The 18,602-nt window shown below is 43.1% G+C and overlaps 2 protein-coding genes across 2 annotated transcripts in view; both read left to right on the top strand.

Moving 5' to 3' along the window:
• PEX7 (peroxisomal biogenesis factor 7) overlaps positions 1-6,964 on the top strand; it is a 70,705-nt gene extending 63,741 nt beyond the window's left edge. The window contains exon 10 of the mRNA XM_039878993.1: positions 6,478-6,964. Coding sequence (XP_039734927.1) covers positions 6,478-6,546 — 69 coding nt within the window. The 3' untranslated portion in view covers positions 6,547-6,964. The remainder of the gene's footprint in view (positions 1-6,477) is intronic.
• A 6,932-nt stretch (positions 6,965-13,896) lies between these two features.
• SLC35D3 (solute carrier family 35 member D3) lies at positions 13,897-17,265 on the top strand. Its single transcript, XM_039879077.1, has 2 exons — positions 13,897-14,531; positions 15,496-17,265. Exons 1-2 carry the CDS (start codon positions 14,093-14,095, stop codon positions 16,323-16,325), a joined length of 1,269 nt encoding a protein of 422 aa, XP_039735011.1. The 5' UTR covers positions 13,897-14,092; the 3' UTR covers positions 16,326-17,265.
• The last annotated feature ends 1,337 nt before the right edge of the window (positions 17,266-18,602 follow it).

Raw genomic sequence — 18,602 nt, 5'->3', positions numbered from 1 at the left:
CTTTTGGTTTAGAAATACTTCAGGTATGGGAAGTATTTTTCTTTAAAGATAATTCAGTCATCTTCTTTCTTAGTCCTCTACCCAATTCACTAGCTTCCTACCATATATCAACCTACCATATTTGAAACTTAGATTTTAAATAAAAATGTGAAAATGTGGCACAAGGTGTTTTTCATGATATTAGTGGCAAATTAATCTTTCTCCTTAAGAAGGAATTCTTCCTTAAGAATATTTGAATCCTGCTAAGGTTTGAATTTCCTTTTAGTCAATGGCAAAAATTCCTGCTCATAAAGTGCTCCCAAAGAACTCCAGGTTAGTGCACATGACAAAGGTCCAGTTAAGGAAATTGATATGCATCAGAGGTTCTCAGTTATGGCTATATATTAGAATGTTCCCTAGGTGATTATCTTGTTCAGCTGGAGAATGCTTTGGATTAACTTTTTGGAATCAGGGGTTGAGAATCTGAAGAAAATGATTAATTTTCTCTCCCCAACTCCAACACACAAAATGTTGCACTTATGGACTTTCCGAAGCCTACCTTTGGACCGTGGTATAAAGACCCCAGGCTGTAGAACAGCTCTAGATGATAGCAGTGAAGCTGATCCAGGGGCCCCACTTTGAGAACCAGTGCTAGGAAAATGCGGACTAGTCATCTGTGTCTTAACATGCCCTCAAGGAGATTCTAATGCATGTTAAAGCTTGAGAACCACCACCCTTAGACATGCCAGCAGGAAACTACAGTTTAATAGTATGCTTTTGGCTTATTTGAGGGTTGAGCTGTTAATTTAAAAAAAACCACATAAGGAATGATTTTGTATATCTTGTAAAATCACTCTTTTGGCATTGAATGATTTTTGTAATGGAGGCATATTTTAAATTTCTCGTATAGACAAGTGCTAGGAAAAACTTTATCTCCCCTGATGCAGTGGTCGATTGGTCATGATATTTGTATATCTTATATTATTGTTTGCCCTTTTTGCCTTTGCTGCCAGGAGGGGTAGAGCTCAATTTCATGCCCAATTTTAGCAATTATTCTTAGTCTCTTTTTCCAGTATAATTATCTGCCCCTACTCCCCATTTCATGTTTGTTCTTTTAATGAAATGATTTTTCTGTTACTGTGTTATCTCCTATAAGAAAGCAAAGGTTATTATGTTCCATAGAAATAATTGTTACCCTGTTGAGACAAATAAGCTATATCCCTGTATGTGGGCCAAGTTAAAGGATAACTATCAAAATGGAAGTCATGACTCTTATACAAATATAGCATGTGTCAAAGATTTGATGTAGCTCATGAAAGATTTTACAGCTAGCTCAGAGGAACCAAAGAACAGACACACATAGGTAGTCACTGATTGCTGAAATGAATTTAGTAATAGGTGAACTGGTCAATATCCACAGGGCAATAAAATGTAATGTTTGGAATCATCTTTGGGGGAACAGGGAGAGGCATCAATTGCATTTCCACAATACAACATTCATTTGCATCTTTAATGGATGAGAATCATTTGATTACTATCAGTTTTCTATAACCTTCAGAGTTGTAAAATAATCCAGTCAAAGACAGTGAAAGGCATAGACCCCTATAGAATCAGGTAACCCTGTGGGCCCCTAGGACAATGCCAACATTCCACTGAAAGAACACCTAGCAATCTTTTTTGTTGATTGTAATCTTTTACAGTTTTTCCTGACAGCAAGGTAATGGGCAAAGGAGTGAGTCCTCATACAGGAGACTGAAACTGAGAAAGAGGATCTTCTATAGATGAGAAAGGTGATATCCTATTATCGTCTTCTCATTCTCTATCCTGAGTCTGGCCTTGAAGGAGTCTTCATGGCTAGGAATGTATTCCTGTGGATGGGAGGGAAGGATGGCTTTTGTTATGAAGAAGCAGGTTGGGAGCTAAGAAAGAATCCTCTCTTTAACAAGCTAAAGGATGAGTGAGTCTCATCCTAAAAGCAGATTACTTATTTTCATGTAGTTCATTTTACTTATTTTTTTGTTGTTGGTCTTTTTGTTAACTCTTGTTTTCAGCAGTCTTTGTTTAATGCCTTTCAGGCTGGCCTCAGATATTTAGTAGGGAACATTAAGAAAGAGCCTTGTGTTTACTGTCAGTCATAGAATGAAGTGGGAAGCAGTGCATCCAGAGGCCATCGGTAACTAATGAGAGGGTTCACCCCACCTCTGGCACCACATAGGTATCTTTCCTTACCAGGTAGTCTCTACAGTGCCTGCCTTGGAGAAGCTAGAGCCTCTTTGTTAGTTTAGGAAAGTGCTTTTTCTTATTATTTTTTATTGTAAGCTTTTTTAAACTTGTAGCACTAAACGGAGTTTAATTAATTAGTTAATGGAGAAATTTTTTTCATTCACCCTGTTCACAATTCTGTATCATTGCAGTTTTAGGTCTTTCTTGTACTATCAATTATAGTATAAGTATAGATTTATGAACATTTGCTGATTCAGTGGCCTTGACATTTGTTAGTTATTGTAAGTTCTGAGTAAATAAGAAGCTGGTTTGAATACAGAAAGGCCTAGTGCTCATACATAGATGAGACAGGGGTAAGTTAATATGATCTTTGCGTCCCATGGTATAAAAACTTGCAACTGTAGGATTAGGCAAATAATGAATATTAGTTGCCTTTTATGAGGCACTATTTTAGGGAACAGATTGGACAGATTTCGGTTCTGGTTCCAGCTCTGCTACTGTAGTGTGAACATGAGAAAAAATTAATCTCTGAGGTCTTAATCTATAAAATACTTTCTTTGAACTAATATTTACTGAGTCATTGTTACATTATAGCAAGACATGGTTCATACTCCCAAAGAGTTGAGCTGAGCCAATAAGTAAATAATACCGGTACTTTGAATGACTTCATAGAAGAAGGGATGCTTAAACTGATTTTTCAAAAGAGAGGTATCATGTCCAGGCAGAACAAGGCTAAGAGGCAGAGGGAAAGGGAGGGGCTCAGTAAAAGGACAAGAGCACAAGGTGCTTGGATTTGAGTGTCAGCCTGATACAATGAGAAACGAAGATGTAGGCAGCAACCAAACCTTGAAGAGTCTGGTTTTAATGTTTAAATTACCAGAGGGGAAGAAGATGGGAGGAAGGCAAAGGGTAAAATGGGTCAAATATATGGTAACAGAAAGAAACTAGGTTTGGGATGGTGAGCATGCAGTAGAGTCTGCAGATGTTAATTACAATGTTGGTACCTGAAAATTTATATAATATTGTTAACCAATGTTTACCTCAATAAATTTAATTTTTAAAAGTGTCACGAGCAAAGAAGCCAGTTACTAAAATAATAGCCTTGGACACATTTGTGTCTTTCCACAATGTCAGGTTTATTGAGTGGAACCTTCTCAGATAAACCAGTCAGGTGTCCATGCAGGTTGATGCGCAACACACAAAGAGGAGACAGTACAGAGGCTTATGTGACAGAGCAATGCAGTGAAAGTCCTCCGTCTTCCTAAAGTGAGCTCTGGAACTGGTGGTGCACTTGTCCTTGTGTCCGTCCCAAGCCAGTGGCTAGAGTGGGCAGGAGGTTAGGTCTTCAATTATAGCAGTACCCACACTGTGTGTTCTTGTCAGGCTTGAGGGTCGTCTGCCTGAAGTGTTCAGCTATATATAGCTCTCAGGAGTGGATTTCAGTTATCAGTCCCGGCAGCTATGTGGTCCTTTCGTGCCATTTGGCTGTGGCAGTTCTCTGGTTTTGGGCAATCAGGTCTTACCCTAAGGGCGTTCCCATTATGTGCAAGTTTACATTACTGTCATGGCTCCCATGGAGTCCATTTTGTAAAGTCCGAAAAGTCCTCCACTCGTTATGCTCTGTGCAAAAAGTTTGTCTTAAAGGTCTCTACTGCTCTATCTAGCCTGGATTCAGATCCAAAATATTATTGGTGAATGATAAGGAGTTAATACGTTCTGATTAATTTGAGTGGTTCTTGTATTCACAATTCATGACAGCCAAGTAATTAGACTAGCCAAGACTGCATGTTCCCTTGTATGACTTTCAGCCTTTATAACCATTAAACAGTGGGAAATACAGTGCAAATGGCCTTGATCAAAATCGCTATCTTGCTACTTTATCCTTCATAGTATTGCCTACATTTTTTCTTTTCTTTTTTATTGTGGAAAATTTCAAATGTATAAAAGGAAACATAATATGGTAATGAACCATTACCCAGCTTCAGCAATTATCAACATTCTTGTTTTATTTATTCCTCTACTCACTTCCCACCCCTCATTCAATTACTATTATTGTCATTATTGTTCTTAAAATGTTTAGGTAAAATTGAAATGTACAAATTTTAGACATGGTTTTGACAGATACACCTATGTAATCTATATCCCATCCCAATACAAAACATTTGCATCTCCTTCCAAAATTCCCTTTTATCCCTTTCCAGTCTCTGTCACCATCCCTACCTCCAGCTGGAAACACACACGAACGCACACACGTGCACACACACACACACACACACACACAGTCTTAATTTTTTTTAACCTTAGATTAGTTTTGCCTGTTTTAGAACTTATACAATGGAATCTCCCATATGTACGCTTTTGTTTGTGGCCTCTTTCACTCAGCTTATTATCTGTGAGATTCATCCATGTCGTTGAGCTTATCATTCTTTTCATTGTACTGCTTAGCAGCATTCTGTTGTATGAATTTATTACAATTTGTTATCCATTCTTTGTCAAGGGACATTTTGGTTGTGTGTTGTGTCAATCTCAGCCTATGGATCTAGAAGTGCCCGGGGACAGTCACCTGAGCCCCACCGAGCTTCCCACAGACATCTCCCCTTTCTAAACTAGTGTTATGACCTGGCCGACCCTTGTGGTTTTTAAGTATGAGTGTAAGACACCCTTCAGCAATAACCATTAGGAAGCTTTGAAGAAAAAAAAAAAAGTGTGTTAAACTTAACAAGACCCAGAACAGAGAAGGCACTTCAGAGGGCCCACATATCTAGTCGTGTGGCCGGCAGTGTATTTATTTGAGATAACCTTCACTGACGCTGATGCCTCTTTGAAATGGAGGCCTTGTCAATCAAAGCCTGTCAGGCACATGCAGTACCAAAAGCAAAGCCAACTGTCAGGGCATACACTACAGGTTGTTTCTGATTTTGTGCAATTGTGAATGAAGTTGATGTGAATGTTCTTGGATACATTGTATCATAAACATGTTTTCATTCCTGTTGGATAAGCCTCTAGGGATGGAATTACTGAGTCTAAAGATAGGTATATGTTTAACCTTAAAAGAAATGGGCAGTTTTCCAGATTGAGAATGTATTCTCCTATGTTTTCTTTAAAAAGCTTTATACCTTTAGCTCTACATTTATTGAAAAGGAATTGTCCATGTATAGGGTCTATTCCTGAACTCTGTTCTGTTCCTTTGATCTACTTGTATATCCATATATCAATATTGCACTGTCTTGATTACTGTAGTTTTATGCTAAGTCTTGTATCAGGCAATGTAAGTAGTACTACTTTTTTGTTCTTTTTGAAGATTCTTTTGGCTATTCTAGGTCCTCTGCATTTCCACATAAACTTTAAAAATCACCTTGTCCACTTTTGCTAAAATGCCTGCTGGATTATGAATGATATATTCTTCTAGGGAGAATTAATTTATTAACAATATTGAAACAATGAACATGGTATATTTCCCCATTTATTTAGACTTTCTTTCATTTCTTGCAGCAATGTTTTAGTTTTTAGTGTGGACATGTTACATATCTTTTGTTAAATATATTACTCTTTTGTTATTTGATGCTATTGTAAGTGGATTTAAAATCTTTTATTTAAAAATTTTTTTCCTGCTAATATAAATACGATTTTTTTTTTTTTTGGTATATTGATCTTATACCCTGAGACAGTGCTGCACTCACCAAGTTTTTGACACACAGTTCCTGAGCGTCATGGACTTTCTTCCCTTCATGTTTTAATATGGCTTTTTAGACTTGGATGTCCTTGTCTCTCACATCCACCCCTAAAGAGGGCCAGTGTGAATGCACCAGCATATGTGACGTCTTCTGACACCGTCCCAGTTGTATTCAATAGTCCCTCTTAGGAGAGTCTCTGTTAGAGCATTTTCAGCTTTCAGTCTTGAATAAGTCATTCTTTGAAGCCAAGAGCTGTACTCTATCTCTGTCCGTCCCCATGGTACCTAGCACAGTGCCTTGGTTCACATTTGAAGAGTATATCTTTCCAACATTTGTCTCAGGAAATATAGGAAATTATGTAGCTCTAGGGTGAAGTGGGGTGGGAAATCCTTACAGGCAGCTTCAATCAATTGGAAACAGTCCCTGAAGTATATCTTAAAAAGGGGAAATAGACCTTTTATCAACAATATGTCCCTCTCTTCCTATTTAAAGATATGTTTACTAGTGGATGATCTGCTACTCTCTAAATGACTTAGGCTTTCGCTGCCAATTTTGAATATCTGTAAATTATGTTTCCTCTTACTTCCTTTTTGTTTTCTAGGTTGCTGACTGTGCTTGGGATGAAACGATAAAGATATATGATCCTGTTTGTCTTACTATGCCTGCTTGAGACACACTACTCTGGTCAGAAGCAAAGACTATTGGCTGAAGAACTGCTTAACAGGAAATAAATTAACTATTGATAACGTAGTCATTATGCTTTTATATGCTATTCAGACTTCAAATTTTAAAAATTTACCCTGGACCAGTTTAGAGGCAGCTGATAAAGACTTAGGCTCACCATTTAAGCCTGAAATATAAGCCATATTTCTTAAAATCCTAAGGAATAATTGATGTTATGGTATATCTTATAGTATCTATTAAAATGTAACCTCTGTATTATAAGATGGATTAAAATATGGGAGATCCATAGATTATATTGATAGTGATATATTTCATTTTTAATTTGTCATTTTTGATGTAAAATATAATCACTGGTATTGATAAAAATCAAAATAAACCACATCTCTTGATCATTTCTCATTTTATGACATTCTCAGCAAGATTGCTTTTTCTAACATAGTGTAAATATGAATACAATACTATATATAATGTAGATATATCTATGGTTCAGGAACAGGGCTCTAATATAGATTTAATTTAGTCAGCTGTTATTTATTGAGCATCTACTATATGCTTGACACATAGACTGAATATTTTCTCAAGGACTGGTGCCATGCTTTAAGAACTTAGAATACTATGACTTAAGGGCTTACTTTTTTTTTTTTTACAGGTATTCAAATCCTTTTAGATATTGTACCCATAATACTATATTTTTCTCTTCCTACTTCTCTACTATCAAAGTTTTTTTAAAAAACGGGTCACTGAGCAGAAAGTCTTAGGTCCTACTAAGGTTTCAGGCAACTGCCCTTGAAACCAGCCCTAAGTTATATATAAACCCTCCTCACTACCTCCCCAAGTCTCTGAAAAATCTCTCTGTGTCGATGATCTATAAAAAAGAAGGTTAAAAGGGAAAAATTAGTGAAACAAACAACTTTGCATAACATTTATATAATATTAGAATAAAATGTGCTATAAATGGCAAAATTTGTCATTAAATTTTAACAAGTTTCTGAGAATTTTTAAAGAGCAGAATGTACTTATAGTAATTACAAGAAAAATAAAATGTATGTATGTTGTCCGATTTACATATTTCTTTGTTTACTCGTTCCAGAAAAATACAAAATATAACAAACAAGAATGAATAAAAGAATAAAAGGTGATACAAAGCGGAACCAGGAGTGGAACTTGAAAATATATGACTCAGAGTCCTAGAAAGTTGCTACCGGCAGCATAAATAGGAAGTTTGATCAAGTACACAATTCAGTACCCAAGGCCTGAGGGCAAGGACTTTGTCCTAGTCCCAGCATCATGCCTAGCACATGGAAAGTGTTCAGTAAATATTTGTTAAATGAATGAATGGTCTCAGGGAAAGAACAATTTTTTTCAGTGCTTACACCAATCAATACTAATTGTTTTCGAGAGGCCCCATAAAGAGGACAGTGCTTAACATGAATATATCGTAAGTACTGTTAGGAGCAGGGAGCTCAAACACATCTTTCAGAGCTATCCAGATGATGAGGTTCATAGAGCTGTTTCTCGCTACTTCCCTCCCTAAGAACTAATGGCATCACAGTAAGTGCAGTTCAATAACAGCAGGTTCACAGTGGGTGTTCTCTGTATCAGCAGAATTTATAATAGACCTTTAAAAATACCTAACCCAGATCATGCTTAAATGAAATTACTTTTCCTTTTAGAATGCAAGAGATTTTATTAAAATAATCCACCATGTATCTTTTGAGACAATATTTACTAAAAACTAACATCTCTTTAATTTTTTCCCTCCATTTTGGGGATGTTAGAGATGTTTAGAACACTAACTTCATAGTACTCAGGTTTTTGGAGTCTCTCAATATAAATGAGTGTGCGTGAACATTTATCCAGTGGGTTCCCTGGAGCTAGGATTGGAAAACGAAGGGAAGGAAGGAGGTAGATTCTCTCCTGAAAGAGAATGAGCAAGATTCCTGAATTCTTAGTAGTAGTACACAAGTCAAACAGCCTCTCTGACTTTTAAGAAGACAACCTGTCATTCTCTCCAGGATAGGAAAATCAGCATTTGTCTCCTGGCTACTGAGCTCTTAGCTTTCACCCTGTCTGCCTCCCCAAGCTCCTCCTGCACCTGCAGTGACAGCACAGCATAGCACTAGAGAGTGAATGCAGGAAAATGGAATGCATCACTGAGCATCTGTGATCTGGGCACTATGTGATGAGATGCTTTCTATATGTTATCCCTTTTTATCTTTATAACATCGCTGCCAAGGAAGCCCTCCCAGTTTTCCAGACAAGGAGATAAGACTCTCAGGAGTCATAATACGCAGGAAGTATGGAGCTGGAATTTGAAATCTGCTATGACTGGATCCAAACACGGTCCTGCCACATGGCCTTCTTTCCCTCAGAATAACAAAAATCAGTCTACTGAGAAATAGTAAAGATGTGGAATTCTCTCGTCAGCAGATCCTAATCTTTCCTGAAAGAGCTGATAAGTTGAGTTTCTGGGTCTAAAGAGCTAAGAAGCTGACCATGGGTCTGGAGTGACCCTACCCAGGTACATCACCCACTTTGACACTTTTTAACTGCATATCTTACCTATGATTTGGTTCTTTCAAAAATGAACTCATTAAGTTTTTACTTAACAGCCTCTTCTTGAATGAGATAATCCACTTAAGTGTTTTTTATCTCCATAAATTTACTGAATACTCCCAAATCTGTATCTCCTGCCTTCCCCATCTGGGTCTTCCACAAACCTGTGTACTCATTTTCTTCTCACCAGACTCATCTTGCCCACTAAACTTGCTCCTCCTGCACATGCTTTTTCATTTGTTGCCAATACTGGCCACCCAAGCACTCAAGCTAAAGACCTAAATGCCACCCTTGTTCCTTTTTCCCACCTCTCCACTCTAAGACACATCAAATAGGTAACTAAGTCCCTTCGCTTTTACCCCCTACATCTCCATTCTGTCTCTTCTTCTCCATCCAATCACCACTGCTTGGATGCCAGTTCAAGCCATCATTAGCTTTTCTCTGGACAATCACAAGCAGCTTCCTAAATGATGTGCGTGTTTCTCATTCTGTGTCCTCAGAACCATCCTCCTCAACAGAGCTGCTGGAGACGGATCCAAAATGCAATCTGATTACATCAATTTCAGTGCCAACCCTTTCTCTGCTTATAGGATTGCCTACAGGAAAAGTTCAAGCTCACAGACCAGGCAGCCAAGGTCCTCTCTCTGTAGCATTGCTTCTCTCCACATTGTCACACACTCCATGCTCCAGCAACATCAGCATTATCACAAACTGCCTGTGTAAGAACATATTTGCAACATAGGTAACAAATGGTTTAATATCTAAAATTAATAAAGAGCTCTTCAAAATCACTAAGATAACTAAACATAAGTTTGTCCACTTTATCAATAGATGATTCACAGATGTAGAAATGTAAATGACTAGTACACTTCAAAAAGACATGCAGACTTCATCTCATTAATGACAAAAAAATCCAATATTTTGCATATCAGTTTGGCAAATATGTAAAATAATGATAATACCCAATAATAATTAAAGTGAAAGTACCATTACATACTCTGCAAGGCAGTTTTGGCAATAAAAATTTAAAATTTCTCATTGACCCAATGGTTCCATTGGGTCCAATTTTAGGTTCCCCATCCCGCACTCCCCCCACCCCGCTCCAGGCAAGTAAGAAAAAATGTCCAAGTGTATTCACTACATCATGGCTTGATAAAACCTAGATGCCTGTCTACAGAAGAAACGTTACATACTACAGATGTCAAAAGGATAAGGTAGACCTTTGTGTCATGACAAGGAAAAATACATTGCTGTTGATATGTATGTTTGTTATCTATTTCTCTGGAACAAATCACCCCCAAATTTAGCAGCTCAAAATAATGAACATTTATCTTACAGTTCCTGTAGGTCAGGAATTCAGGAGTGGCTTAGCTGAGTTGTTATGGCTCAGGTTTTCTTATGACATTGAAGATAAGCTGTTACCTGGGTCTGTAGACATCTGAAACTCAACTGGGGCTAAAGGATCAGCTTCCAAAGTCACTCACATGGTTCTTTGAAGGCCTCAAATACCATGCGGGACCCTCCATAGTTTATCTAAGTGTCCCCAGACTGAGTGATACAAGAAAAAGAAAAATCCAAGATGTAAGCCTCAGCCTTTTGTAACCTAATCTCAGAAGTGACATCGTCACTTTTAATGTGTTCTATTGGTCACACGATCACCCCTGGTACAACATGGAAGGATGTGACTACGAGGAAGTGGGAAATCTTTGGAGACTATCTTGGAGGCTGGTTACCACAATATGTTTTTTAAAATAGCCAATTATAGACAAATGTGTTTATTTTTTCCAAAGGAGGGATTATATATGTACAAATACATGTATAAGAAAAACTTAGAGTCACATCAAACTCTTAACTGTAGCCAACTGTTCGTAATGGAGTTAGTATGGAATTGGGAGTGGGGAGTATTGAAGATAGCATGCTCACATCTTTATAAAATGTGTTTTCTTTTTATATGCTATAATGAGCCTATGTTACTTTTACAACGAAAAATAATGAAATAAGACCATATTTTCTTCTACAGGAAGCCTTTTCCCATACCCCTGTCAAGCCGATTTTATCACCCTTGTTGGTGCTCTCCTGTTTCTGCCACAAGACCCCATGGTTGCATGAGCATCGCTATGTCGCCTCACCTCCACCTGTGAATCCTGAGGACTCATAGATGAGTGCTCATCTTTGAATCTTCTGTAGCTAACAGACTATCTGGCACAAAATACTTGCTCTGTATGTTTGTTGAATGAATTTATATAATGCCATCAATATTTATTGAGTCTCTCCAAAGATAAATGAGCTTGAGTCCAGCCCCTTGACAACTTGGAGTTTTTCGACCTTCAGATCTGCATTCTTGTTCAATTAACCTTACTAACACAGTATTCTTATCTTTCCCATTTTTCTTTGGCAGCTTTATCTAGTAACTGGTGTGGGAGATGGTATTAAATTTTTTTTTTTTGAAAAATAGAAGCTCTAATGGAGAATTATATGCAATAAAGTGGAGAAAATGTACTGTTTCTTTTCATGCCAATGTAGGTTTTAAATATTAAGATATTCTTGCCTAAATGAATAGGGTAAGATAGCTGAATCAGCCCCAAATCTTTTACCTAATGTTCGTATCGCAAATGGAAGCAATTATAATTGCTGGCAGAAATGAATCATTCCAAAACTAGATCTGTGCAGACAATTATTTATTATATTCACTTAAGATGGGCTTAAAGCAACCATACTTTAATTGCAGTGGTCCCCAGAAGCAGAAATCTATTTGCTGATAGCTTTGAAAAGTTAATTTTCAGAATATTTTTTGAATATATGTCATACCACACACATACCCATAATTTGAACTATTTCTTCAGACCTCAGTATTTCTTAAATAAAGAACATCAACACCTTGGAATAGCCAATAGTGTGTAACCACAGCTTTCAGCAGCAAAACCCAAGAGTTCCCTAGGGCGCCGGAAGCAGAGGTTTCACTACAACGCTTCCACTGTTATTCCTGGAAAGTTGGCATAAGGGGCCATTCGCAAACATTTTCTTGAGTGCCCACCTGTTGGGGGAAGGGAGGTCCCCAAAGAGGCGCCTAGCACAGAAGCTGGAGGTTTGGTTGAGATGGGGTTCTGTCTCACCAAAGTGAGCTCCCAGCAGTCACAAAGCTGGCTCAGAGGGAGGACTGCAGTGATGCTGCCAATCTCAGATGTAAATTGTTATTTTTCTGCTGTGGTGATGATCTCCACTTAAACATCTGGCCTGAAAGTGTCGCGATCAGCAAAGGGGTGGAAATATGGAGGAGAAAACAAAAGAATCACTGGAGAAATGGACTATATGTACTAGAGCAAAGTTAGGAGGTTGGGATCCCGGTGGCGGTGGCTGATAGGAAAAGAGAACGAAAGAACAGGTGGAGCGCAGTGACCTAGATCTCTCCCTCGCACCCAAACCCTAGCCAAGTCCATCATCTTTAAGTAGCGCTAAAACTATAAACTGTTTCCAGCACTTAGCGGAGACTTCAGTTGCGCGAACCCCTCTGCCAATGCTTAGTTTACGGGTCCGGACGTTACTTCCCAAGGAACGAAATTCATATCAAAAGGTCACAGAAGCCTTGCGCCTGCAGAAAATAAGAATTCCCTTTTTCTCTTAGCCAAATGAAAGTAGAGTTCATAAGTCCTGTGGGGCGCAGAGGTGTTCCGGCCCAGGAGGTAGGGGTTCCTGCTCGCCAAAGCGGCCCACCATGGCCCCGCAGGCTGCAGTCGGTTCCCGGGGATCCAAAGAAAGCTGCATCTAGTCTCAGCGCGTTCCGGGTCCGGATTCCTGACCCCGCCACGCCCTCCCTCCCTTGCCTCCTCTCCCCGTCCCCGACCACCCCCCACCCTCCACCGCTCCACACCCACCCAGTGGGTCAGGTCTCTCCGCCCACCCCCGGGCGCCCTCCGAACCCGGTAAAGCTACTCGCTCTAGAGACTTAGTTTCTGCTTTTGCTCATTTCACATTTTTACCTCCTTTGGAACATGTGGCGCTGCCGCCGCCCCTGCCCCAAGTCTCCGCAGCCCTGTGAGGCCACTGCGCCCCCCAAAAGCTCCCCCAGAGCTGCGCGCCTAATTCCAGATCCCTCCCTGGAAGGTGCGCCGACGGGGTGCGCGGTGCCCCGGACGCTAAGGGGCCATCCTTCGAGCCCTAAAGCACGCCCGAGCGGCGTCGTGGGTTCCTTCCATGTCGGGGTGTCACCGCCAGAATCTGGAGCATCAGGGAACTCCGCAGCCCTCTGGCACCAATGTTTTTCCCTTGCCTGGCTGGCAGCTGGACAAAGTCCCGCGGCTGCACTGGGATGGACCGTGGGTGGGAAAGCCACTGCCGCGCGAGGGGTAGAGGGGCTGGGGCGCTGTCACTTGTTGCGGCTAATAAACGGTGCTCGACCCCGGGGCGCTGTTGTTTCTAAAAGCTTTAGCTGTGCCCGGGATCCCCCAGCCTGCGTCTCTTGACTAGGGGCCGGGAAGAAGGGGCAAGCCGGAGCAGCTGGCACTGCGGGGGAGGCAGAGCGCTCCCCAAGAGCCGGCTCGGGTGGGCGCTGGGTGCCGGAGGGGCGCGGGTCCCGTCCGGCTTGCGGAAGCCGCCGGGGCCGCTAGCCACAGAGTGATCCCTCTGACGCTGAAACTGCGCGGGACAAAACCCATCGCAGCTCGTCACCTACTTACAAACTGCCGTCGCTAGGATTCCCGCCACTCCTCTCAGACCAGCCTCCCACCCCTGCCACTTTTAGGAGTCCTCCGCCCCCGTCACTGCCTCCCGCGAGCTGTGGGGCAGTCGGGCGCCGAGCCGCGGAGCCGCTAGGACGCCTGGCTGGAGGTGCCCTCTGCAGCTGAGCCGGCGCCCCCTGCCCTTCGCAGCGGGGTTGGCCTGGCACCCTCGCCGCCCTCGCTCCGCTCCTCGCGCTCTTCTCCCCGGTCTCCCGCAGGTCCCGGAGCTCTGCCACAGCCGGGTGCGGCGGGGCCGGAGAGATGCGGCAGCTGTGCCGGGGCCGCGTGCTGGGCATCTCGGTGGCCATCGCGCACGGGGTCTTCTCGGGGTCCCTCAACATCCTGCTCAAGTTCCTCATCAGCCGCTACCAGTTCTCCTTCCTAACCCTGGTGCAGTGCCTGACCAGCTCCACGGCAGCGCTAAGCCTGGAGCTGCTACGGCGCCTCGGGCTCATCGCCGTGCCCCCCTTCGGCCTGAGCCTGGCGCGCTCTTTTGCGGGGGTCGCAGTGCTCTCCACGCTTCAGTCCAGCCTCACGCTCTGGTCCCTGCGCGGCCTCAGCCTGCCCATGTACGTGGTCTTCAAGCGCTGCCTGCCCCTGGTCACCATGCTCATCGGCGTCCTGGTGCTCAAGAACGGCGCGCCCTCGCCGGGGGTGCTCACGGCGGTACTCATCACCACCTGCGGCGCTGCCCTGGCAGGTGAGCAGGACCCTCGCCGACCCCCAGCCCACCCCAACCCAAGGTGCCGAGACCGCGGGGATCACTAATGCAATGTCCTCACTTCCAGATGGGGAGACAGAGAGAGGCAGAGAGCTTTGAACGTGGTCTCTTGGCTCGAAAACGAGACTTCTGAGACCCAAAGGAGCCTTGCCCAGTGGTCAGGCCCCCTCCGTCAGAGCGTCCCACCCCCCGTTCTGGCTTTCGACCCCCACCCCTGCCTCACCCCGTATCATCCTTTCCCCCAGCGCATCTCCTCCCTTCACCCCTTCCTTCCTCCGGGAGGGGTGGGAGAGCCGCCTGTGCCTGGGAGCTGGAGTCCCCAGACCAAGCCGGAAGGAGGGGGTCGTGAACTTCCTTGGGTCACGCGGGGCTGGAATGGGGAGACCAGTCGGAGCGAAGCTTGGGCCGCCAGGGCTAATCTGAGGTCTCCGGCGCCGCCGCGGGGAGCTGCAGGCGCGAGGCAGAGGGGGCTGGATTGAGCCCCACGTCCGTGCCGAGTTTAGCTGACTGAACGAGATGAGAGCCAGTGGGTGCCGGAAACCTTCTTTTGAGGGTCAAGGGGAGGGGTCTTTCTTTGTCTCTCTCCCTTCTGGCGCACCACGGAGGGGGCAAGGGTACCAAGCACCTAGGTGACCTCCGTGCCAGCTCCGGGAAGCCACTGCGCCTACCCGGAGGGATCTGCGCTCTCTCAGGCCCCTGTCGTGGACAGAGGTAGACAGAGTGCCCCAGGGATGTGGCAGAGAAGGCGCCCTTCCTCAAGCCTGGCACTGGGCATTGACTGAGCTTGGCTCTTCCATTTTATACCCGCGAGCAGAGTTGGGGCGGGAACCCAGTCTACTTTCCAAACGGACGCGTTGCCCCAGTGGGTACCCACCCGCGCCAACCCGGTGTCTTCTCTTTTTCCTTCCTGCCCTGGCTCCGCGGTCCTCCTCATGCGCTCCAGGAGCCGGCGACCTGACCGGCGACCCCATGGGGTACGTAACGGGAGTGCTGGCGGTGCTGGTGCACGCCGCCTACCTGGTGCTCATCCAGAAGGCGAGCGCCGACACGGAGCACGGGCCGCTCACCGCGCAGTATGTCATCGCCGTCTCCGCCACTCCGCTGCTGGTCATCCTCTCCTTCGCCAGCACAGACTCTATCCAAGCCTGGGCCTTCCCTGGCTGGAAGGACCCGACCATGGTCGGCATCTTCGTGGCCTGCATCCTGATCGGCTGCGCCATGAACTTCACCACGCTGCACTGCACCTACATCAACTCGGCCGTGACCACCAGCTTCGTGGGCGTGGTGAAGAGCATCGCCACTATCACGGTGGGCATGGTGGCCTTCAGCGACGTGGAGCCCACCTCTCTATTCATTGCTGGCGTCGTGGTGAACACCCTGGGCTCCATCATTTACTGTGTGGCCAAATTCTTGGAGACCAGAAAGCAAAGCAACTACGAAGACTTGGAGACGCAGCCCGGGGGAGAGGAGGCGCAGCCAAGTGGAGACCAGCTGCCGTTTGTCATGGAGGAGATGCCCGAGGAGGGTGGAAATGGCGGGTCAGAAGGTGGGAAGGCAGCAGGTGGCTCCGCTCAGCAAAGGGGGCAAGAGGCGAGGGGCAGCCCCAGAGGCGTCCCCCTGGTGGCTAGAAGCTGGCAGATCTCAGACAGCCCTGAAGAAGCCAGTAAGAGGTCATTAAAGGATGCTTACCTCCAAGTGTGGAGGTTAGTTAGGGGAACCAAGTATATGAAGAAGGATTATTTGATAGAAAATGAGGAGTTACCCAGTCCTTGAAAAGGAAATGCATGTATGTATATATGTACATATACACTTATTTTATATGTTAGAGATAACATATTTTAATGAGAGGCTGGCTCAATTTTATTCTTCAAGGAGTGGGGAGGGGAAGAGAAGCAAAGAAAGAAGCTGAAATGGACTGACAGCTGTATGAATTATTTAGCGTGAGTTTACCTGGGGCATCACAGAGACAAAAGAATGTGAAGGTGCTTAAACAAAGTAAGACAGCCTTTTCAGCTGCAGACTCCTGGCACATTGGTGTTTTGTCATTATAACCATAACCAAATGTTTGCATGTGCTGAGTCCCTCAATCACCCTGTTCAAAGATGGAGTGTAGAAATGATGGCAGCACTTAATAAAGGTCAAAGATTACATCCAGGGGAACATTTTTGATGATAGAACTACAGTTTTTTTATGGCCAGCTGCGCAAAGAGTATATTATTGAAAAGACATAGAAATACACTGAATTGTTGTTTACTGTTTATAGTCATCTGAAATACTAGGTTTACTCTAATTTTTCTTCAAGTGTTTTTTTAAAATAAGTGCTCTCGTATTCTATTATATATTGGTAAGAAATGTTAAAGCTATTTTGAAAATATAAGTTCTTAGTTTTAATCATGAAGTTTAAAGTTGGCTTTTAGTAATTACTATAAAACTATTTAAAAGTTGTTTTGGTTCACTGCTTCATAATACTTATTATTGAATGCCATGACCTTTTTAAAAACCAGTTTTACTGTGTCCGATATTCTTTGAAGCAAATGCAATGGCCGAAATATAATTCAGTATTAAGAAGCCCAAACAGAAGCAAAACCTTCCTGCTAAGCTAGCCCTTGCAAGTTGCAGTGCACTTCCCAAACTATGTTACAAAAAGAGCAACTGCTATATTCACTTGATGATATTTTTCTATCTTAAATTTGTCAAAATAAAGTATGTGTCTCTCTGCTAAAAGGCATATTGTTAGAAAATTTTTTTTGAAACATTTGTGTTCTATTGTTGCTGTGTAGTTTGTGTTTGCCTTCAATGTGCCCTGTCTAGTATCTGGTATGTAAGGGCCACCTGATCCGGAACTTCTTGAATTAGCATGGTGGTTTAGTTTAACACAACAAACACACTCTCATTTTCCAGCCAAGGAAACTGTTATAAAGTAAAATAAAATACTGCCTCATGTGGTGGTATAAAAGTCATCCACGGTGGACTACAGTGAATATTGAGTTTAAGATATAACAGTAGAGTACACCCAGGTAAAGTCCTCCTGTCAGCCCCTCAGGAAGTGCTTTGATAGTGAAGGCACTTTTATACTCGCTGGGATGTTCCTGAGACTCTCAGATGGTAGCATCCTATATATATATTTTTTGTTTCCCTCACATCAAAACAAAACAAAAAGCAGAGGCAAAAATGAAGTTTCAGCCCCATCAGTTTGGCTCTACAAGCTGGTGAGCAAGTGTAATTGTGGCGGTTTGTGAACGTTCCTGGTTTACTGGTTTTCAGGGGCAATGATCGTTTCCATAGGTACCTCTACAAGCCATTTAAGATGTACGAGCCCTCATATAGCTGTAGTTAGGAGTGGTTGGCTCGGGTTATAATGGCTTCTTTAAAAGTAAGCATTGATGTTTTAATGTCAGTATGCCAGAAGGCAACATCCTGTTGCAACTCTGTGGAGCTGAGAATTAATGAAAAGCAGCAAGGTTGAATGAAGCACCTATATTTTTGTTAATACCACTATCAGAAAAAGTGATAGAATGATCATTTATCACTGAAAAAAAAAAATCACTTTTGGTTAAAACTTTGGGTTTGAATTTGTTGCAGAAAGAGTACTCTTTCCTGTCAATAAACTTAAAGAGGGACTGTCTCAGAGTTCTCCAGAAATACAGAACCAACAAAATTGGGCTCTTCTAAGAACTCCTGCTTAGATAGAACTTGACACACTGCAGCTGCTTTTTCAGCCGTAACCCACTCTTATTACACTGGAGCTTTGCTGCTGGGCTGGGGAGGAAGGGAGGGAAAGGGTTCTACAATCTTGTAATTAACTTCTCAGTCTTTTAGAGGCCTGTGTCCCTGGGCTCTGACCTTCGCATGTGTTCCTTAGCTCTTTCTTTTTTCTCTCCTTAGATTAGACAGGAAGGCCAGAGGGGCCTAGATTGAGAGAAATGCCCTTTCCCCAGGGTGGGCTAAGGCTCTGGGAAGGCTTTGACTCTGGAGAGTAGGTCTTTGTTATGGAAAACCTTCCAGGTATATCTCGCCATGATTACTCTTTCCCTCCTCTGCCAGTGTGCC

Source organism: Pteropus medius, unplaced genomic scaffold (genome assembly GCF_902729225.1).
Source record: "Pteropus medius unplaced genomic scaffold, Ma_sr-lr_union100, whole genome shotgun sequence".
Taxonomy (NCBI): Eukaryota; Metazoa; Chordata; class Mammalia; order Chiroptera; family Pteropodidae; genus Pteropus; species Pteropus medius.
Note: the sequence above shows the minus strand (reverse complement) of the source record. Positions and strands in the feature narration are given on the sequence as shown.